Source organism: Gymnogyps californianus, chromosome 3, assembly GCF_018139145.2.
Source record: "Gymnogyps californianus isolate 813 chromosome 3, ASM1813914v2, whole genome shotgun sequence".
NCBI classification, from domain to species: Eukaryota; Metazoa; Chordata; class Aves; order Accipitriformes; family Cathartidae; genus Gymnogyps; species Gymnogyps californianus.
Genome location: NC_059473.1, coordinates 57,116,815 through 57,140,172, shown reverse-complemented (window position 1 = coordinate 57,140,172; position 23,358 = coordinate 57,116,815). Strand labels below are relative to the sequence as shown.

The 23,358-nt window shown below is 35.7% G+C and overlaps 1 protein-coding gene across 1 annotated transcript in view; it reads left to right on the top strand.

The window, feature by feature from the left end:
• SYNE1 (spectrin repeat containing nuclear envelope protein 1) overlaps positions 1-23,358 on the top strand; it is a 261,240-nt gene that overhangs the window by 28,616 nt on the left and 209,266 nt on the right. The window contains 13 exon segments of the mRNA XM_050895131.1: positions 407-514; positions 1,307-1,444; positions 2,624-2,788; positions 5,890-6,002; positions 6,554-6,722; positions 10,349-10,445; positions 11,976-12,178; positions 15,931-16,095; positions 17,598-17,750; positions 18,187-18,330; positions 18,658-18,831; positions 20,513-20,671; positions 22,618-22,782. Coding sequence (XP_050751088.1) covers positions 407-514; positions 1,307-1,444; positions 2,624-2,788; positions 5,890-6,002; positions 6,554-6,722; positions 10,349-10,445; positions 11,976-12,178; positions 15,931-16,095; positions 17,598-17,750; positions 18,187-18,330; positions 18,658-18,831; positions 20,513-20,671; positions 22,618-22,782 — 1,953 coding nt within the window.

The window sequence follows — 23,358 nt, the reverse complement described above, 5'->3', positions numbered from 1 at the left end:
AATCCTCTCCTGTCTTAGCTCAATTAACTGTTACTGAAAATTGACTCTGCAAATATGTGGAAGACTAAAATTAGCTGTTGAGGTATATTTAAAGGACTTTGGGTTAATTTAACATCAGACAAGAACTGCAAGTAATATCTCTGACACTGCAATGTCCCAAACTGTCATGATTTCACCACTGTAAGACTCATGTCTAGATGCTGTTCTCCTCTTATACTGAGAAAGTGCTTTTGAGTTAGACTGTATGAAGATAAGTGATGAGAGAATTGGGCCCAGATGTTCCATTGGCTTTCACTACAACTAATGACCTTGACTTGCTAGAGAGATGTTAATTTCTGGACTATATCTGACACCTCTACTAATAGGCTGCAATGGGTTTTTTGTGTGTGGTTATACTAAATCATAGAAGGAAGACAGACTGATGCTGAGAGACCTAAAAGTGTGGGCAGAACAATTTGAAAGAGACTTAGCCCGAGCACAGATGGCAGAAACAAGCTTACAGGAGAAATACCAGGTAAGCAGTAGGGAATATTTTGTATGGTAAGACATTATTGTCATCATTATGGGTAACATGTACTGCAGTATTTTATGCGATCTGTGTATATGCAAGTCAATATACTGTAGTTTAAAGAAATAAGGACACAAACTGTCTTGCCTTTTATTGGTGGAGGAATTACTGTGTCAGCTCCAGCTTTGCTACGTAGAACAGTGCACAGATGGTTTGCCTAACACAGAGCTTTTTCTAGCAGTGTGAAGAAGGACTGTCCTAGTTAGAAGTACGCATGTGTCTGTACAGTCCTTCCAGATCCTGCGTGATATAGCTCAGATGGGAGGTACGACTGAAGGCTGGTTGAGGTGACAGGTGGAGAGGACAGGGCTTAGAGCTTCATTTTTAACCCCTCTCAAAGGTTAATGTCTAAATCAGCAATATAAATTTTGACCTAAATTTTCTCCTGAAGCTCGGCTGTTCTCTAAAAGCAGTCACTGTCTGTCCTAAGTAGCATTTAATCCATTTGCTAGTTTATCTGATCAATTATTATTTCCTTTCATATAGGGTTCAGGCATCTGATAACTGAAGGGAAATACAGAAGTCCTGCCTGTATTTCCCTGGAGGATTGTACAGTCTATTAAAACCTTTAATAAAATGCATTTCAGTGTAAATATACAAGTTTACTGCTACTCCTCTTTGAGAAGGATTGGGACTTCTATCAGTACAAAATTGTCCTAGGTTGTAGTACTCCATAAATGTTGAATAATTTAGTTCTTTGACTCTGTACTACGTTGATTTGGTTTTCTCTTTGTGCAGTCATTTAAGCATTTCAGAGTACAATATGAGGTAAAAAGGAAACAGATTGAACTTGTAACCCAGTCATTAAGGAAAGATGGTAAATTATCACTTGATCAAGCTATGGTGAAGCAAGCATGGGACAGAGTTTCTTCCAGGGTAAGTTGAAAATTATTGTGTTATACATTTTTTATGAAATGAAGGATGAGAATTTAAAATCATTTAGACACCTGTTGGCTATTGATTTTACTAGGCATTAGGAACCTAAAAATGGACCAAGTTTCTAGCACTTGAATTATTTTGCATTTGTTTTGAGAACATTTACTGCACTATCATCTTTAATATTGCTCAAAGGTAGAATATAAACTTTAAGAAAAAGGACTGTACTTTGAGGTTTCCCTTTATTTGAAAGTGTGTTAACAGTGCTTAGCCAAGTTCAACACATTGCTGATAAACAGAAAAGCATGCACAATGCCCCTTCGAAATGCAATGTTTTAATGTAAATTCCTAGTTATCTGAGAAATTCTAATATAACATTTTTTAATATAACTAAAAAAATTTCTGTGTAATACTGAATATTTTATCAATAAAGGAGGCTTTAATGCTATTTTTGACCTGGCTGCAATAGTAATAAATTAATATTAGTATTTGTGATAGTACTTTTGTAATAATTGAATGAAAAATCCCAAGAGAGTTATATTGTTTGTCCCAAATAAGAAGTTATTAAATCATTATGACTCAGTGTATATTCATGGATATTTTTTTTTTAATGCCATATATTTAACAGAGGATCTGTTTAAAAATATTCTGGAGTTTTGACATAATTTTCATTATTTTTTCACTCCCATAACTGGGATTACCAATAAGACACTGCATTTTACTGCTATATTCTCAACTCCACAGTCCTTTGAGACTCATTTGCACTTTACACATAGAAAATATGTTCAAAATAGAAGTAAAAAGATTTTATGCAAGAGCATGAAATAAACGACATTGGGTGGAAGAAGGTCTCACAGCCCTTGCTGTGCCTACTAACTGATGAAATTCCAGATCTTTAGCTTGTCAGTTGTTCCAGTTTATAAGTGGTCAGTTCTGTAACTCAATTACCATTCTGGAAGGGAACTATATGAATCAATGAATCCTTATAGAGATTTTGTTGCCTGTGAGAATGCTATGATTTCAGAACTAATGTGAAATAATATACCTAGGTTTATGTCTGGAACATACTCTATTATGTGGGGTTTTGGTCTTACAGTATAAAGTCTGATTCTTCTCAAGATACTTGTTTGTATGATTAAGCAAGGAAGGAAGTTCAATCCACTTACTTTTATTTCCTAGCTACTTGATTGGCACGTACACCTTGATAAATCTCTTCCTGCACCTTTGGGTACCATAGGTGCTTGGCTCTATAGAGCAGAGGCTGCTCTGAGGGAAGAAGTAACTGTTCACCAAGCTCATGAGGAAACAGCGAATACAATACACCGGAAGCTTGAACAACATAAGGTAGATCTACATGCATTCGTTCTGTGCATTATACTTCATTGTTTCCAAAGCTGTAAATGATCCATACCATACAAAGAAAGATTATTATTTCTAGTTTCTGTGGGTGGTGTCGTCTTGATGGTAGCTAAAGCTAGGTGTCTTTTAGTGATGACTTGAACTGTGATATCTGTTTATCTTACAAGCAGTATTCAAAATTGCTTTTGAATGTTCCTGCTTCTTCTATCTGAAAGATACCAGATATTAATATTTTAATTATTCCCCTACTCTAGGATTTCTGTTGGGTAGAATTCCATAGGGAGCTCATAAGTTGGGTACATTGTTCAACCCATACGAACTTATTAGATGAAACAGGAAAGAGAGAGCAAACGTACTAAGTGTGCTGATAGTCAGTGCAGGTGATACACACTGGGGGAAAAAATAAAATGAAGTGAATTTTCATAGTGTTGTGATGACAAATAGCATGAGAAGTTCCCTCTGCTGTGGTAAACAAGAAACTTTTCCAGATGAATTTGAATAACTTTACCATTATTCTTTGCTGAGTCCAAGTTCCCATTTAGAAACAAAACTGTGAGGTTTGTCTGTGCATTTACGTAATATGTATGAGAAAAATATAGACAGAAATTGTTGGTGAGATGATAAAAGAAACTGAACCAGTAAATATGATAAAGGAAAAAGATGGTGTAGAGAAAGGCTGCACTTGTGGCAGTAAGGCTGTATTGCTTTATATTGCTTTTTTTCTCTATCACTACTATTTTAAAACTTGATTGTAGTTTTGTTATTTTTTTGTGTTTAGGATATGGGTGGGCTTTTTTATTTAAAAGTAATGCCATATAATGAAAAGCTGAAAAGTTTCATGGTCATCTTGGAGCAGCTGTGACAGACAATGGTAGTTTATCTGGAAGATCAGTTGGGTCTTCTGATTACTCTTTATTAGAATAGTGGCTAATAAAATTTAACCAAAACAATATTAAAATCTATGAGGAAGATATTGTTTTCTTTCAAGGTCTAGTCTCTTGTAATGCTAAATTTCATTAGCTTTCTTGTTAACATCAAATGTTTCAGGATTCATAAGATTTGACATTTGTTTAAAAAAGGCAAGTCAAACACTTTTTTGTTCTTATGATGTGAACACTGTAGACCTCCTTTTGATACATTCATAAGAAACACAAAAGAGTGTGTCCTAAACTGTGTTTTTGCATCAGAAATGCTGTGGTGAGGGATTTCTATGCCAACAAATAAACTTTGATTTAGGTTAGTCTGTGCTAGGGGAGTTTTACCATGGGAGTGGGATGGGGAAAGCTTCAAGAGAAGCATGTGTAATTATATCTGTTCCTGGAGTTTGTTTTGTCACTCAGATTTGCATTAATGAATCCTAATGTGCTATTGGATAGTACCAGAAATGCATTAGTGTATTTTTTTCAGTCCTTGTTTCCTAGGAGGTTGTTGGGGTTTGTTTATGGTTTTGTTCAGATAACATCATCACTTTCTCTGTATCTTTGTCTCATCTGACAATGGGTTATTTTAGTGAACTTTACAGCTTATGGCCATTTTGAAGCTAATACAAAATGTACCAGCTTATTTGGACAAACCTTCATGGAATCAGGCAAGCACTTAAGTTTATTTTAGTTAATATTGCCACTAAGATCCAGAAATTAAGGACAATGTCTGTGCTTGTTGAGGGTCGTTTTGCAGAGCAGGATTTCACTTCATGAGAACACTATATAAAAGTTTTCACGGGCTTCCAGTTGATGTTGGATGAAACTACTGGGTTTTATTTTGACTTACCAATGCATATGAGGGGCATCCGCTTTTGTCTGGCAAGGTCTCAAATGCAGGTAGCTGAGATACTTGTTTCAAGTCTTTCCTTTATGTGAGAGTATGTTAGTCACAGGATACCCTCACTGGAGTTTTCGCCATGGTAAAATCAGTGCATCACTTGCATCTGAGAAAGCCTAGTTCATTTCTCTTCACAACAAGGTGTTGGCTGAAGTGGAAATCAATAAAAATATAGTCATATTTATGGGGATGGTGGGACCATTTGGTAAGCTGAGCCAGTGAATTACCATTACTTTCTGCTGTGCAAACACTGGGCGTTGACTGGGGAGAAATCCTTCCTCAGTGCATAGGATTAAATAGACTTCTGTGATCAACACACAAGCCGGCATTTTGTTCCCTCAGGTAAGAAAGGGGGACCTTTGTATGATTTTCTTTGCTAATAGGGTTCTGAGCACTTTGTGCCAGGAGCTGTCTGTATGCAGTAAAATACCCACTGTTCTGTGTCCTCTCAGCCACTGGGGACTTGACGTGTTACTGTTACGATATCTCTTCAAAGACTACTGCCAGTCATTCATTTTAATATGTAATCTCCAGGAAGCCGTTTGAAGCGGTGTTGCTTAGTTACAGTTGAAATGTGCTCTGCTGTAAGGTTTTTGCTGGTACAATTCTTATCACAGGAATACAGGTCGGATACCACATTCTGCATTCATTCGTGTAATATAGAGAGAGCAATGCTGAAATCTTTTGATGCGGAAAGCATGAAAAGTTCACTAAATATTGAATATGTACTTACATAAGGAGCTATGGATCTTCTGCCTATATATAGTGGAGTAGATTAGTTGCTGAAAATTTGAATCTATACTTAATAAAGGTTAGTATTTGTTACAAAGATGTAAAGAGTAAATTTGGCAAAATTATGCTGTTGTGATGTTAGAGTATTCGCAGACTGCATTTCAGGGATTATTTAATACAGTTAAGAATTCTTCTTTTGTTAAACCTTTGCAGTGTATCCTCTGTTTTAAAATCTTCCATAATTGTTAGACACAGCTTTAGCAGAGCATCTTATAAGGGGGTTCCCTATGTAAATGTTCAAGTTGATGTAAATGCTTTTGTGGTATGCATAACCTTGCATGCAAATGTGAGAGCATGATCAAATAGTTAACTATGTTGAGTCATCAGTGCAGGCTTAAAATTGTGCTTATTAGTTAGATAGCCTACTGTGAGCCTTCTCTCTCTCTCCCCACCCCCCCCACCCCTCTCTCCCCCCGCCTCTCTCCCCCCCCTCCACTCTCTCAATCTCTCCCTTTTTCTTAAAATCAAATCAGGATCTGCTGAAAAACATAGATGGTCACAAAAAGGCATTCCATGAGATCCACGGGGCCAGGTCTGTTAACGGAGTACCTGTTCCACCTGACCAATTAGAGGATATGGCACAGAGGTAAGGCTTTCAATCTGAAGTAAAAACCCTCTGTGAATGAAAGGGAACCTGTTTGCTTTTTAATCTGCTCATGTAGAAATCACTGTCTAATTATGTTTCTCAGGGGTAAGCATGAAAAAATTGGAAGGAAAAACCTCCTAGAATATACATAAAAATATACTGAAAAGCCTGATGCTTTAAAGATTGATGAAAATCAAAATAAGCTATGGGTTTTGGAAGGGAATACTTTTTTACATTGATCCTGTTATTACTTGTCCCTGGAAGAAATGTTATGTAACAACAGCCAGGATGCATGTGAAAAAAGAAAAGAAAAATGACTTTGCAAAACTTAGTAACAGATGTAAACTGATGATTTCTATGAATAAAGAGAAATTTAATTAATTTGCTATTCAAGAGCAGTCATCAGAATGATCATCATGCATAATTAAATGTTTGTAGACTCTGCATTAGGTGAAAGATTAGAAAAATATCTGAACTGTAACTAAAGCTTTCAGTCTCTCCTGCAAAAATGAATATTGCTGTATTTTACTACAGTGTGATTCATTTTATAGGTTTAATTTTGTTGTCTCTTCATCTGAGCTCCATCTGTTGAAGATGGAGTTTCTGGAACTGAAGTACCGTCTACTGTCACTCTTAGTCCTTGCAGAATCAAAGTTAAAATCATGGATTATCAAATATGGAAGGCGAGAGTCGGTGGAACTACTTCTTCAGAATTATATTGTAAGTTTGTGTTGTCATCTTCTTTTTATAATTATTTTTGAAATATTCATATTTAAGATTGCTGGAAATGAATAAAAGAACAGAAGCAGAAATGGGACTTGCCAGTCATCAACTTTATGACTGCATTCTTATGGAATATCTTTTCAGAGGTGAATCTGTCTTCCCCATAGAGGAACTTTAGTCAAAAGGCTAAAAATGAAAATTATTCTCTTTTCACCATCTCTTCAAAAACAGAAATAATGTCCCAGCCGCTAACTGTCTGACCATCAACTTACCGAGCATATCTGGAGGTTCCCAATCCTATATTTTTACTTACCTTAGATAGCAATTCAGAAGAACTTAATTTCATCTTATTTTACAACTGCATAGATGCGCTTTATAGTGACTATACACAGATTAAGTGTAGAGATAGAGGATGTTTTTGGCATGCAGTTCCCCACAGTACTTTGTTTTAAAGTCTTCCAAATGAAGAAAAAAAAAATGTTATGCTGCCTCTGTGTACTTGTTCAATATACTATACTGATAGGGGAGTCATTTTATTCTTTTAAAGAATGGTTTTTCTTCTCCTGCTCAGCATTAGTATATTAAACCTATTACTTTATTTCTGTTCTGGAAAGAGATTGCTCCAGCTCTGCATCATCCATATATCATGTTAAGAAACAGAGGCTATTGACTTACAAATGCTTATTGATATGTTCCCTTTCAGTCTTATGCTTCTGTATCTTATTAAATCCACACTTGCAGTGGCCAAACAGCTGGTAGAACGGTACCACTGCTGCACTTCTACATTAGGGCGTGAGGGATTCTTTCAAAAGCAGGGCTGGGCTAAATACTTTTTTCCCCTTCTATCTAATCCATACGAGGAAAATTGCACAGGAAAATTCAGTTTGGAAAGAATTCACACAGTTATAGAACCATTCAGAGCCAGGACACTGTGTGGAGAAAGTTATTGATACCCCCACAGCCTGATAGTTTTTATTGCTTTGGAAGAAAACTTCAAACTCAATAAAGTTCCTCTACAAAGTGAGAAATGAAGACCTGTTCACACTTTTCCCTTTCTCTGTTTAAACTTCAGCAGTTAGGGACACATAAAAATTCGGGAGTTAAACCTTGTTTTAGACAAGCTTTGCAAAATTCAGATGGCTATTTAAAATAACGTAGTTTGGTAGAGTGATGTGCAATAGCTAGGAGTTATAGTCCGTTTGTATACTCTGTAAGACTGTCACAAAAACTACTAAAAGGTGACAAGGGGAATAATGAGAAGTGGATAGCTTGACTTTTGGGTTATTATTTTATATCACTTTCTTATTTTTTGCTTTAAAATTAACATTAAGTGGTGAGTTTGTATGTTATTTTGCGATTGCCTCAATTATTCTTGTGCTTCAGACCACTAATGCTGAGATGGTCATTAGGGGAAAGAAAATGCTTCCTTGCATCATTTATGAAACTGCATCACATCAAAATGAGGAAATTGGGACAAGAAGATAAATAAAGCTCAGTTTCGTTCCTGATGGCCTTGATTTCTGGCTCCTTCCAGGTGTCCAGTGATGGAAAGAGACTTTATTTGCTTTGGCTTACCTGGGAGCAATTTTCTAGGACCGAGAGCCAAGTGTTACTCTTCCAGTAAATTAGGAGTCTTACATAGGAAAGCTATAGTCAGTGCCTTATAGTCAGTGACTATATTAGTAGGAGATAAAAATGTAAGTTTGTTTGTCTGCCAAAGCAGACTGAGCAATGTCAGCATTCTAGGAACATGCGTAGTTAGGATCTGGATAGAACATATGCCTGGAAAATATTTATGTAGTGTAGCTTAAAAATAAAAGTGTTGGTTGTTACTTTATCCCATCTTCTTTTCACCTGTCTGTCATATACCAGAAGTAAAGGTCAGCACAAATTGTACACCACCAACCTGAAGGATATACTGTTTTGGCACTATATTCATTGCTGTATTAGCACTTTTTTAGCACCATATACTATACGGATTTGGGAAAAGCTACATATTTTCTTTAAGGGATCTTGTCAGATGGGAGACAATATTAATCAGTAAAATGTCTATATTTAATCTTTGAAAATATTTCCAATTGCTCTTGAGATCAGTATTATGTAAGTCATTTGATACAGTCTTTTACTTTCTCATATGAAGTCTTGCAGTTTTTGGTGCAGGGTAAAATGTCTGTGTGTATGGGTTTGGCAAAAGTGAAAGGCAGGACTTTGTCACATAATTCATGGTAAAGCACGTAGTTCTTTATACATGCCAGATTTTTTTTTTAACAGTAAAGCAGAGAAAAATTCTGATTGTCCTTGACTTCTAGTTTCCTTGGTTATAAACACATTTCTAAATTACATACTAGATAACTGTGGTGATTTGACATAGCAACCGCAAAAGGTTTTAAAATAGAAGATTTTTAGATATGTACTGGCTGGCAGATTAATTTTGAAAACTGTTTTTCATGTTATATAATGTGGGTTGATGAATACACAAAATCTAATTCTCCTCTCCAAAGTCCATTGAACTTTGACCTCATTTGAAACCTGGTTTTACCAAAATCACCCTAATACACATAGAATTTTGTCTATTCTGACATTCCAAAGCTTGTGTAGACGTATATGAGATGTACTTGCCTTAATTTTGTAGGTCTGTAACTGAGGAGGCATGGGAGGTAGTATAAGTTACTAAACCATTCCAAAACTCTAGATAAGTGCATTAGGTAAGGCAGTATAAAAGCCCTGTAAAAAAAGCAGGTTTTTCTCCCTTTTTTAACAATGGTAATGCAAGATGTAATATGCTTGCATAATATAGAGATGTAATTATATATAGCACTGAAAGGAAGTAACATTTCCAAAAGACATGTAAAAAAAGTCAATATCATTTGCCATAAGGGATAAAGAGGCATAAATGATAAAGAGCCATAACTTTGTGACCAAAATATTTCCAGATAAATTATTCATCGCATTATAACACATTACACAGCTAAAACATTGCTCAGAAAGGAAAAGTGCTGTGTCACACTTTGGAAAAGCAGGATCTCTTTGTACAGTGTTTCCTTAATCTTATTTTTACCAATTACAAAGGAGGTAAAGGAAAACTGAAGGATAAGTCAAATGTTTTTCATCTCTTGAAGTGAAACCTGCCTTTCTGCAAAGGCTTAATACAGGAACAAATTTTAAAGTTTAAGTGGATTTGATTTTTGTGGTGACCTATATGGATGAAATTTTCTCTTTTATTAAAATGATTCCACTTCTTAGATTTCAGTGTAAAACATTTTCCTTTAAATAACTTTTAAGTTAATTGCTCAGTTTCTGCACATTCAAAGTATCATATGCTAGAGAGTTTCAGCAAGTCAGCAACTAGCAGACTAAGAACGTATTAAATAATCTTTCCATATGCAAAGTAAAAAAACCGTATTTGTAAAGGGAGACTCTGCTATAGCATTAATTTGAAAAGGTGAAATTTATATATTATTTTATAATGATGATAATTTAAATATTATTTTATAATGATGAAAAAAATGGAGGAATAATGAAGTTAAAAGTTGTCATCACTGTCCTGATGTAATTTCATGGAAATTGTCCTTATTCTTAATATCTATCTTTATTTTGTCTGTTGTAATTTTTTTTCTTTTCAGTCTGTTATTGAAAATAGTAAGTTCTTTGAGCAGTATGAAGTTACTTACCAGATCTTGAAAAGAGCAGCTGAAATGTATGCCAAAGCAAATGGCTCAGGTAAATGTTTATGTTTATTTTGTCATGGGGACACCATTTTAATCTCTTTAGACATAAGAATCCTCTAAAAAGATCTCCTAATATTTGTTTCTTCCATGCAGCAGAGCTGTACAGCAGCTGCAGTTCACCAGAGAGGCTACAGCCTCTGGTAGCAATTTCACATATTCTCTATAATGAAGCCATCTGATACAGAGCAGCCTGCCCTCCTGCTGCTAAGATTTCTTATTCTCCAGAAGAGGGTGGTCATGTTCAGACTTCCTAATGGGAGAAGTCCATGGTCCATGCTAACTTCTGGATTGTTTCAGTGTTGTTGACTTGGGCCAAAAATGTGCCAGAGACCAAATTAGGAGTAGGGAAGATCATGTTCTGGTGCCTGGAAATGCTCCCTGGCTTGCCTTCATTTACTGGGAGAGTTAGTCCCAGTATTGTTGTAGTAGAAGTGTCCCCTGATTTATTGAAGATTCTTCATTAACTGTGAAAACCTGGAAGAGGAACCCAAATGATAGTTGAAGTATGGATATACATGACAAAAATGTGTAGCTGATTCATCAGCTGCCTCCTGTAATTCCTGAACACTGCTGAGTTCAGTGAGAATGCATGAGGGCAATATTTGACCTAGATAGTTACAGACATGAGATCACTTTAATCTCTGCTGAGGAGATAACACAGTTATGTCTGTGGAGGATTGCTGCACCTGCTAAAGTGGTTAGCAGATGTGGAGAGAAAATGGATATCTTTTTTTGTTGTGAAATTTAAGTTGATGATGGTGACACTCAAATTTTACAAAAGTAAATATTTTTTTACAAGTTATTCTCATGAAGAATAAAATTAATAGATTTATTCAAAGCTATTAAAAAAATCCAGTAACAAATTCTTTTTTAAAGGGCAGCTACTCACTTATATGAATTCAGAAACATAGTGCAAAATAGAGGACACCTTAGCTAAAAATGTTTTTTAAATTATCTATATTCTGCATGTTTTATGAAGTCTCAGGATTTGCTTGGGTCCTTTTTCTTCTCTCTGTTTTTTTCTTCTGGAATAAGGACACGCTTGTTCCTTTATTGCCATGAGGAAAATACTAAAAATGAAATGGCAAAAATTAGCAGCGGTTTGGTTTTAAAGTTGGTGGAAGGAAGATCAGAATTTCATTCAGTACATTTCAATGCAAACATAATATGTGTTTGTACATTATACATCTCTATTATTTTCTTCTTTTTTAAGGAAACTTTCTCTTGATTTCTTTTATTACAGATCAGAAATGAACACCACATGGAATATGCAGTGTGACTGTTTTAATATAGCACTCATTTTATGTACTTTCCTTAGTCTTTAATTCACAGGTTTAATTTCTCAGTTGTAATTTTGCACTAAAATTGGGCTGTGAACTGAGCATATGTATATAAAAACCTACTGAAATAGAATTTGCAGTAAAATATAATTCTCTGATGAGAATGGATAAGCATAACATAAAATTAAGCTTTACAGAAATAATAATGAACCAAAATAATCAATGTCTTTCCTGTATCTCAGTGGAAGAAGTTGAGAATGTGATGAAATTCATGAATGAAACAACAGCACAGTGGAGGAACCTCTCGGTAGAGGTGAGAAGTGTAAGAAGCATGTTGGAAGAAGTAATTGCTAATTGGGACAGATATAGCAGCACTGTGGCAGGTCTACAAGCTTGGCTGGAAGATGCTGAAAAAATGCTGAATGAGCCTGAACATTCTAAAAAGGTATGTGCTAATAGCATATGTATCTGGTTGTATCATATTGTAAATTATGAAACGTGGGATATGTTTTTGCATTTGCTTAGGTTGTTTTACAGAATGTCATACAAGAGGGAGAGATTTTTTCAGTTTCTGGCATACTGTCTACATTCATCATAGGTGTTTCAATGTTGCACGTATAGCGTGTACAGACATATACATATATACACGCAATGAAGGAAAGCATCATCTGTGATAACATGGTTAGAAGCATCTTTGACATGAATATAGGGCAGCAGTATTGCTCAGAGATAGGAATGTTACATGATTCACTCAAAGGCAAATACAGCTCAACACCAAAGTGCATAGTCATGTGCTGCGTATAAAGACACTTAACGAAAACTATTTTTTCCACTGATTTTGCTACCATATAGATGGCAGATTTCAATATTAGTTACCTTCACAAGACAACATTACTAATATGTGTTGTTATGTTTGATGAGTAAGTAATGAATCCATTTCCCTGGTGTTTTAGAAATCTTTTAGACAGATCCTTTTGGGGACCTGCAGTCATAAAGATAGTTTTGCTGTCTTTTTTTTTCTGTTCTAATATTAGAGTATGGAAGCACTAAGATTTATGTTTGTGAAACTTCAATAGTGACCCAGATTCACCTGACTAATACTGCATTTAATAGATGCTACATTTTCACCCAATCCCAATGTACCAGCTATACAGCTCAACACCAAAATATGGTTTTCATAGATTGTAAGATGTCAAACTGACATCAGGTCAGGAATGAGCATTTCATGTTACATGAAAAGACAGTATAATTTTTGGTAAAAGTTTGTTAATTTAAATTGATATAAAAGAATGGAATACACTTTTTAAATAAAAATAAACCTGTGAAAAAGATTCAATTGTCTGGCATAATATAAATACCAACAGTTATTATTACTGAGCAGGAAGGATGACCTTAGCTCCTTGTGTATGTTTTAAGTAAGTAACTTGGCAGTGTTTAAAATGAAATATTCTTATATCCATATATATGAATAAAATAAAAATATTTACTTCTCTGATCAGTTTTATAACTTCAAAGATTTTCAAAGCAGAAATCTGAACATATCCGTACAGTATATACTTGCTTCTAATTTCTAACCTAAATCCAACAAGTACTTCTCACCATTCTGATATGTGAAGAGTTTCAAAAAGCCTTGTTGAAAACATTAGACATGAAAGCATTATTCTTCCCCAAATGCTAATTTCTTCTTAAAATTACATTGGCTCAAAACTGGTAAAGATTACTGAGAGGTAACATAATCTGCCTGTAGACTGAGATGCATATTTTAAAAGTTACTTCTACTATTAAAGTTGAATCTAGCATTCCACAGCAATAATGTTCACTTAGATAGTTCCAAGGATAGTTCTGATTTAGCAGTTTTAATATTTGGTTGTTAAAACCAAAAGCAATACTTATATTGGTTTGTACAATTAATAGTCATACAGCCATCAGCACAAGCATCTGGAATCCCAGGTGAAAGATGATAACTATTGCTTAGAATATGGCATAAAACTTTTTTAAACATTTCCAAATATTTGTTCTGTAAAACCACAAACATATCAGTAGTATGATACAAAGATTTCATTGATGCTCATTTGCAAACCTTACCTGCATTACTAAATCCCACCATATTCTATCCTAAGCAGACTGCAGTAGCCCCTTACCATGCTGTCATGCTTTCTTCTTTCCGTTATCTCTATATGATTTCAAGAGCAGCAAGTACCACTGTTCTTTTTGCAAAAGAAAGTGGCTTGTTGGCTTTCTCATTGGCTTCTGTTTTCAGAAACCTTATTGTGAACCTGTAGCACAGAAGATCTTGCCAAAAACATCAGTATGCGCTTGGATTTTTCTACTGCAAAGTACTAGAAATTTAACAGTAAATGTATTAATGAACAAACCACTCCTTCTACAACTCTTATTTACTTGCAGTACCTCTTCAGCACTTCCCGTCATAACCCCATTGTAACTGCGCTCTCCCACACCTTTCTCCAACAGCTGTATCCAAAGGGTATTAGAGGGCTTCTAGATCTCATGTGGGGACTTCCTTAAAAAGAGCTGCATTGTTTTAATTGAGAATGAGGTGTGCTTCACACTACCTTCCAAACTTGTCCAAATTTTACACATGCTTTAGGTCAGCTTCTGAAATGGAGAGACTCCCCAGCAGGGTCTGACGAAGGTAGTGGTTTGTGGGAATAAGTGTGCAGGAGCAAGGACACAAGTAGTTTACTCCATGTGCTTTTTCTCTCTTGACCTCTAGTAAGCCTGACCATTGGAGAACTGACCAGTGCCAGATTCAGCAGACTTAATTGCTTTTGGATGTGCCAACAGAGGGTAGCCTTTGCACAAAGCAAGGGTTGTGCTCCACTGCAAGTAGAAGAAGATTCAAACTGCACGTACAATTTACTGAGATGATTACGTTTATTCACGTATACATCAGTACAGAGCACCTGTACTCTACTGATCTCAGCTTTAGGAATTTAAAACACTGTACGCTGTTCAATTCTCTCTTCAACAAATTTGAGCAGTATATATCCATTTGACGTTTTCTTTTTGGTTGTATCAGAACTTTTTACATGTGGATGAGTTCTGACAAGTATAAACTATGAAGTTTCAGAACTGTAGCTCTGAAACTTGGGATGACTGACAGTACAGTTGGACAGGACTTTTTCACATCTACCCCTGAGCAAAGGATTGCATGGGACTGTCACTGTCAGATGAACAGTCTTGGAATTATAGGGTAGATCAATAGTCATAAATAAAATGGGTCAGTGCCCCTTCCTTAGTTCTGAGGACCAAGTGGCATGGTTCAGCTTGCATCATTGTGGCTGTTCTTTCTCCCCTGAAAGAACGTGGCCTCATGATTCAGTCTGTTGGGAACAGTCCTTGCCATGTGCTGTCCATTGAATTGTGCATTGTTTGGGAGAAGGCTAGCAGGGACAAGCCAAAACCATGTCAGAGAAGATGTGGACAATCATGGGACAGTGATTGAGTCCTGTTTTGTTTACTGGTATAGCTGTAGTCATAGTGCCTGGACATACCTGCCTTAGGAACAACTGCCCATCCTCTTGAAGAGCAAAAAGGAAGGGAGGGAGCTGGTCTTTGTCTTCTCTACCAATGTATGCATGTGTACCTGCCTACAAGATGCACAGAAGCATTTGGCACTATGGCTGGGCTATTTAGGCTGTCTCACTGGAACAGGGGAAAAAAATCATTGACAACCATCCCTTTCCCCTCCTCACTCACCTACTCTGACATAGGAGGAAGCAGCGATAAAGAATCAGTCTTCTCAGTTCTTCTGGGATGCCAGACCCTGGAAAGCTGCATATGGTTCACAGAAACGGAAGAATCTCTATACAGTCTCTATATGGCCCAGGTTACTATCAGCTCGTACTGTTTCAAGACAAGACAGAAATTAGATGAGCCCTAACAGTGTTTTCAGTTATGGAGCTTTCTCCTAAGGAGGAGTTCCATTAGTTTAACTGAAGCTACTCACTGGAGTAAAATGAGCTGTAAGTAAACTGGTGGTAATTTTTAATTCCATAGATTATGTTCACAGACTTTAAAATTCTGTTATGGCATATCTAATATGAAGAGCTTCAGGGAATAATTGTTCAGAGAGTTTTATCAAGACATTAGCGGGTGATTAAAATTTAGTTTCATGATTTAAGGTAAAGACTATTTGAAAAGGTTTTGGAAAGGTATTTTCATTTTCTTCTTCAGGATTTCTTCCGGCACTTACCTCATTGGATCCAGCAGCACACAGCCATGAATGATGCTGGTAATTTTCTGATAGAAACATGTGATGAAACCATTTCCAGAGACCTTAAACAGCAGCTTCTGTTACTAAATGGAAGATGGAGAGAATTGTTTATGCAAGTTAAGCAGGTATGTGTTTTTGCTGTTTTTACTTTTAAATATTTACTTTGTCATTTCCATGCAAGCAAGACAGATTTGCCCCACTAGCAGGACTATAGGACAACTTACTAAAGTGCCTAACTGTTCATCATTATTTAAATTAGAAATGAATCCCTGACAACATTTTATTTTATTGGGGCTTTTCCTTTTTTTATCTTTTTGTTATACAGCTTTTTATTTTTATTTCTGGACATTTTCAGCTAGTATAAGCTGTAGTTTTTCTTTATGGTCTCCTGTCTTGATACAGTGAATATTATTTATGCATGTCCTCTACTGTTCTTCGAAGAAAATGAATGGTTTTAAGTAGCTATTGTTATTGTTAGCTCTGTAAAACTAAACGGTGAAAATGGTGAAAGTGAATATTTTTATTACTCTTTAATGAAAGTTGCATTCAATTATTGTACTGCAACCGTAAGCAGGTACAATGCAAGTTAATTAACTAAATGTTTTCCCCAAATTAGTCAGACATTACTTCTATCTTGTCCACAAGGAGGCACTGATAATGAAAAAAACTACTCTTTATCTCATGGAAGAGATTCATCTGGTTGGAAAATAAGTGTTGTTTCTGTATTTACTCTTTAAAAAGCAAAGGAAAGATGTGACATAAAATTACACTGAAGTATTACACACCTCATAAACACATTAGAAAATGTCTTTTCTATAGTCAATATATATCTAATGACATTTTCCCATTCCAGTGATTTTAAATAGCAGTTGCCTCTTTGAAGATGCTGAATCTATTTTCTTTACTGGCATGATTATTTCCATTGCAATCAAGTTAAATGGAAAAGCAAATAATGATTGCCCCTTTTTTATTGTAACTTTTCCAAACTGTTGACTAGAATGTTCTCAAGCTTTATTTGCCTCTGATATTTAGGGTGATTCACTGTGGGAACAGTAATGCCCAGGATGTAAATGTCTCTTCCACTACTTATGCAGTTTCTTTCATGTGCTGGATATATGATTTTTATCACTGGCTTTTCACCATTTCTGTCATACAGCTCTTTCCACTTTCTAAGACCCATGTTTCCCCTTCCTCCAGCCAGCAGTTCTTTTATTGAAATTTCCCTTATCCTTCAGCTTTTCTAGGCTTTTTGTGTTCTATTCTCTTTGCTGAATTTTCAAAATTGATACTGTAGGTAATGAGAAACTAATTGAGATGTTGATTCTAGGTTAGAAACAGATGAGAGTTTGGCATTCTCCAAATGATCCAAAATTAAAAAAAGGCTGACCTCTTGTATGAATGTTGTTCTTTTTAGTATCAGCACTATTGAAACTAATGCAGACTATTAGTGTCTAACTAATTTAGAAGATTAGTTTCCATTATTTTGTATTTTGTTGAATACAATTTTTCCAGCAAACAATTGCACTGAAAACATGCTAATTCTCTTAAGTCATTACTTAACTGCCAGATATCTCATTTGGGGTGGTGATTTTTTTGGTTTGTTTCTTTTTACTTTACATTTTCTTAGTATGCTCGAGCAGATGAACTAGACAAAATGAGGAAGGAATACTTGGATGGTGTTGCCCATTTGACAGCTTTTATTGATGGAAGCAATAGGAAATTTTCAGTCCCTGTAGAAGTGTCCTTCCTTGATGTCAAAATGTTTGTGCAAGATTTAGAAGTAAGTGTCTTCCTTCCATTCCTTTCTTTCTCCTTCATAAGAGAGAAACTTGTAACTATTTAATTCTGAGAGCATAAAATTATTTTAGTATACATTTCCATTATTGCTATTTTTTTTTTTTACAAGTGGTGCTTTTTTGTATAATTTCTGCTATGGCTAATATAAATAATTGTATTCTACGAGTGACATTTCTAGAGCACATTTCCAAAACACTGTCCCACTGATATTTATTACTGTGTAGTTTCAAATCACATTCAGGTGAGCTGACTGATACCCTTCGGCACAGTTTTCATGCATTTGAAATATGATCCAGTATTCACTAAAATCAGTGATGAAAACAATTGATAATTGGAATATATATAATTTCTCTCTTGAGAACAGACTTCTATCTCCCATGAATGCTGTTGTTGAAATATTTTTGAAACATTTGTTTCAGAATATTAAGCAGAAATTGCCTGCGATGGAAGCTCAGTACAAAATGGTTACAAAAACGGCACAACTTGTTACAAAAGAAGTTTCCCAAGAGGAAGTCAATGAAATGCTTGGAACGTTGACAAGGATCAAAGAGCAGCTGGGCAAGGTTGCAGAATACTTTTTCTACTACACGTTGTTGAACTAAAAGTAGTATGCTCCCCTACATAAATACTCCGATACATGCATTTGAGCAAATATATAGTTATAGTAACAATAGACTGAATTCAGGGTGGAGAAAATGTTACTTCTTTTAGACTTTAAGACTACCATCCTTAAATTTAATACTCTTTTCTTTAAGAAGTAATACAGGATCAGGATTGATCTATCTTAAAAGAGGCGGATAGCAACTATATAAACCCATATGCAGAGGAAGCTGCTATTTATTGAATTCTGCAACTTTTTTAATAATTATTTTTCTTTAAAACGGCCAAAGGTTAAGGAGTATTCCTGTGCCCTGCTGTATGAATGCCAGCATCTGCTGTCTCCACTGGAAGAACTGGAGAAACAAATCACACATTTTTATGAGTCTCTTGAAAAAGTCAATGAAATAATTTCTATCCTGGACCCTGAAGCACAACCTACAACTGTTCTTAAACAAAAAGCCCAAGTAAGTTTCAAAAACATCTTACAAAGATTTGCTGCCTCTGAGTATTTACGATTAGCTTTCTAGGAATTTGGATTGCAACTTGGTAAACTGAGCAAATGTTTCTTCATATTCAGGCAACAAACATAGCCTATCCTAAAGTCAGCTAGGCATAAACATACAAAGATTGAAACTTGTGTTCCCTCCTAGTGCCCGTGGTTTCAATCCAAGAAGTAAATAGGAGACTTTTTTTTTTTTTTAATCTAGTGGAAATTAGACTGAAGTATCAGAAAGATATTGGATTTTTTTATTAAGCAGATGAAATAACATGATCAGGAACTTCCCTAGGTTTTCTTGGACAATTATGGAAGTTTCTTGGAAGTCCGGAAGTGGTTTCTTTGAAGTGCATTGTAGTAGAACATTAACTTTTCTACCTGACCAGTAAACATTTTGTTCTGGAGGAATTCAGAGCTAGTCAGAACTCACTTGGAAAGGTAAATGAAAATATGAGGATCTTGCATAGGAATTGGCATTTATCCTTTTGTCTGTGTGGTATATAGCCTAGAAATAGTCCCTCAAAATTGATGTACACATTTCATTAGAGTCGGATTTGACAGGTAATATAATTAAATGGATTTTTTAATGGGAAGCTGAAGTCTCTCAAAGCCATTTAGAGTTTCTTTCAAAAAAAAAAAAATTGGAACAAAGATTTAATTTCGTGTGTGTGTGTGTATATATATATGTATAAAAATTAGTTCAAGCCTATAATGACTCTGGAGATTGGCCCAATAATTCAACAAGAAGGGTCTTCTCTTCCAGTGACTTCAAGCTTTGATTGTATGTGGGTAAAAAATTATCTAGTATGCTTGAATCAAGCCAGTCCATTTATCTTCCCGAGTAAATCCTCTTCTGTTTATGAACACCGAGTCATGTGTCCAACCTGCAGGTTAAGGAGCAGCTTGTAAGAGTGCTCCTTTCCTCTGCTTCTGAATGTTAACCTGCTCCAGAATGTCACAATAAAAAGACATGTTTCTTCTGCAGTTATTTGCCAACCAAGGAACCAAAATCTCCTCAGTTATATGAGAGTAAACAGAGATTTGTGCTGGGGAATACAGTGTTCCTTCAATAGCAGAACAGTTGCCTCACCACAGGATTTTTTAAACTTTTTTTTCAGCCTGGGCAACTTCAAGCATGTTTTCTTTTCTTCTCTTTTTTCTTTCAAAGTATAATTCTCATTACTTAATGCCATTTGTAATGAAATCTGAATTCCAATAGCTGACATGAAAGGTTCATTTGTTGAAAGGCAAGAAAGGTTAACAAGTCAACCTGCTACTGAGAGTTGTCATTCTTACGTCTGTTGTTTTCACTGCTGCCTACTTACAATAATACAATAAATATAGACATCCCATAAAATTAAATCACAGAATAATGTATTGACCTGCATTCTCTAAAACTACATGAAAGGCTTGGATACATGTCTGTGTCTTTTTTTATAGATAGCTAGAGCTCTATTTGGGTACAGGACTCTGCATACAAGGAGAAAGTCATGTGGTCTGTGTTCCATACAACATTTTGTGTCTGTTTGTCGTGGTGCTTTGACCTCGTCCCTTTTGTTCTTATTGTCAAAAAATATCTTCCTGTTATTTTGCCAAACTTTTCTCTCCTTTGTTCCTGGCCAGGGTGGATATATGTTTTTTTCTTTCAGGATTTGGTAGCTTATCAAGAAAACTGCAAGAAAGATTTGTCCCTGATTGAGAGAAATAGTCAGAGTATCCTGCAGTGTGTGGCTTCAAGTGAAGTGTTACAGCATTTCCATCAGTCAACATTTCAGAAGAAAGTTACACAAGTTCAGATTACTTTTCAGGTAATTATGTCATACCTTGGTGCATATTTTTGAAAGCTTGTTCATATGCAGCTGATCCATCCTACCGTATCTTCATTTCATCACTCTGTAACTACTGTCATAAAGAGCTCTCCTCTCTGGTGTCAAGTTATTAATTAAGGATTTATCTGTATTAGATAATAAGTAGTCAGGGGACTGTCGGTCATGTCCTCCATACAATAATTCAGAGGTGACCTTGCCTCAGAGGAACCTGGGATTTAAGGAGAACTTTCGTAAGTCTCAGGCTCCTTTGGAACGAGGAACCTGAAATCCACCTGTTAGGGCTGCACTGTTTTTTGTTTCTCGTGACTTTGTTATCTTGGCTAATTATTTGCTCCTGTATTCCCATACACCCCCTTTCACACAAAACATGGAAGATGGAAACTTTTGCAAATGCTGCTATTGCTGGGCTTTGTATTTCCTTAGAAAATGCAGTGGATTGTGAATATAGAAAGTTGCAAATATGTATTTGCATTTGTTAATGTAAAGATGTGTACTTCGGGCTATAATCCCCCTTACCTGAAGAGCTCTATGTTGTTATAGCCATAATGATATTTTCAGGGCTACTCAGCCCCAGTCTAGCCCCACTCTAGCATGAAATTAACCATTGTCGTGGAGTCAGATCTCCAGATGTTGGGTCCTATTAGATTTGTTTTCAGGCAATTATTGTTCAGTATAAGACTATCTAAACTGAATTTTAAGCTACAGAGAATCACCTATCAGTAAAGAGCTGTCCCTGAGAGGTGGATTTCAAAATTCATATTGTATTTTGTGGATTGTACTTAAAGATCAGTGGGTTTTGATTTACAATTTAGAAATAATTTATTTAAGTTTAGCTTATAGTAACAGAAGCAGATGCAGTTGTAGCTTGATAAATTTACCAGGTTAAGCATTAATTATTCTGTTCCTATAAAGATGGATGGTGATTTATCTATTTTTGTGTTAGAAAATAAACCTATAAAACATGACATAACCATATAAAATGTGGGATACCCAGAGTTAAAATGTTTATGGATCTGGAAACTGGCATTTTCTCATGTAAAGAATACATTCCTATATGATTCTACTATTATACACAAATTTTTATCAGGAAACTTTAAAAAGGCTTAGCAAGATGTTTAAGTTGAGAATTACAGATTTGATTACTTCACTGGGTAAAATCATTACAATTCTTTACACTGGGGTTTGTAATCAGTGAGGTAAAGCATATGGTTAGTAAGCAGTGTTGGAATTACCTTGCTGCAGTTGAACTGGTGAACTGTTCATTTCTCCTGGTAAATTTTATTACTTGCTTATGGAATTGTAACCACTGGATAATGCAGTGCACTGGGACAGACTACAAAGCAGAATAGTGAAGACCTGTGACTAAGGTTTCAAAACAAGAAGATTTCAGAGTAGCAACTGAACCACAAAATTTGCTGTCTTTCTTTTAAGCAGCTTTCTACCTGGTTGCTTACCTGGCCTATTGGTGTGATAATCGTACAAACCTCCTCCAGGTCAGAAGACCTGTAGCGTGGAACTGGTTGGATCCATAGGTCAAACCACTTTCATGTAGAGTCATGTAGGAGGAGGTAGTCTGCTACTAGGAAAAATGGAATGGCAAGCTTTTAGCCATACCAGGTGCTTTACATTTCGAAGCAGGTTTTAGGAAAGAAACACTAGCCAAATGGCAGAGGCATTCTGAAGGTATCAGAGACATCTATATTAGATAGCTACCCATTTTTATTTGAATGAAGGATATGACATTAACATGAGCCTTAGTATAAGTATTAAAAATTGGGAAAATAGGAGCATGAAAGGGAGAAGCACTTGTGAATGGCATATATTTGAAAGAGTGACACCAATCAAATGCATTTTTTGTATGGCAAAAACCAGCAAATAAAAAGCAGTGAGAAAGTGCCAGCTCATTTTCTTTGCTTACAACTCAGAATATGGTCAGGAAAGCTGGTGACTGGAGAAAAAACATAGAAGCAAATAGCCGTTTGATGAAGAAATTTGAGGAGTCTAGAGCAGAACTGGAGAAAGTAATACAGATTGCCAATTGTTGCTTAAAAGAAAAAGGAAATCCTGAAGAACTTCTAAGGAAACATAGCGTGAGTAAATTCTCTGACCTTCCTCATAGAAATCTTTGAGTGCATGACATACAAGCGAAAAGCCTACTTAATTTTAAAATTGATGTGGATTTCTTCTGCGTATAGAAGTTATACGGATCAGGTCAAACTAATGTTAAGACTAAAAAACAAAAAGAAGAAAAGATCACCCCTCTTATTGATGGATGTAAGCAACCAGAAGGTGAAGAGACAAGACTCCCTAGAAATTAGGGTTGGTTTTACCAGTAGAACCATTGGGAGTGAGAACACTACATTTTGCCAGACTCCTGCATCCACTGCTTTTTTTTCAGATGAATATCTGTGTCTGTATTATAACCATTACTTATGCATGTAGCTTTAAAATGTATTCTTGTTAAAATATCATCTCAGTGTACTGGCTGAGAATAAATTAATTTGCTAGACTTTAAATAGCTAGGAATAGTTCCTTCCTTAGCTCAAACTTCAATTCTTCAATGCAGCAAAAGTAATCTTGATGCTTACAGAGTGTGTTAGGGAACTTCATAGTGGCAGGTTACTATATCAATAACCAGCTTCATCTTCTTACCTTCTCACTTTCCA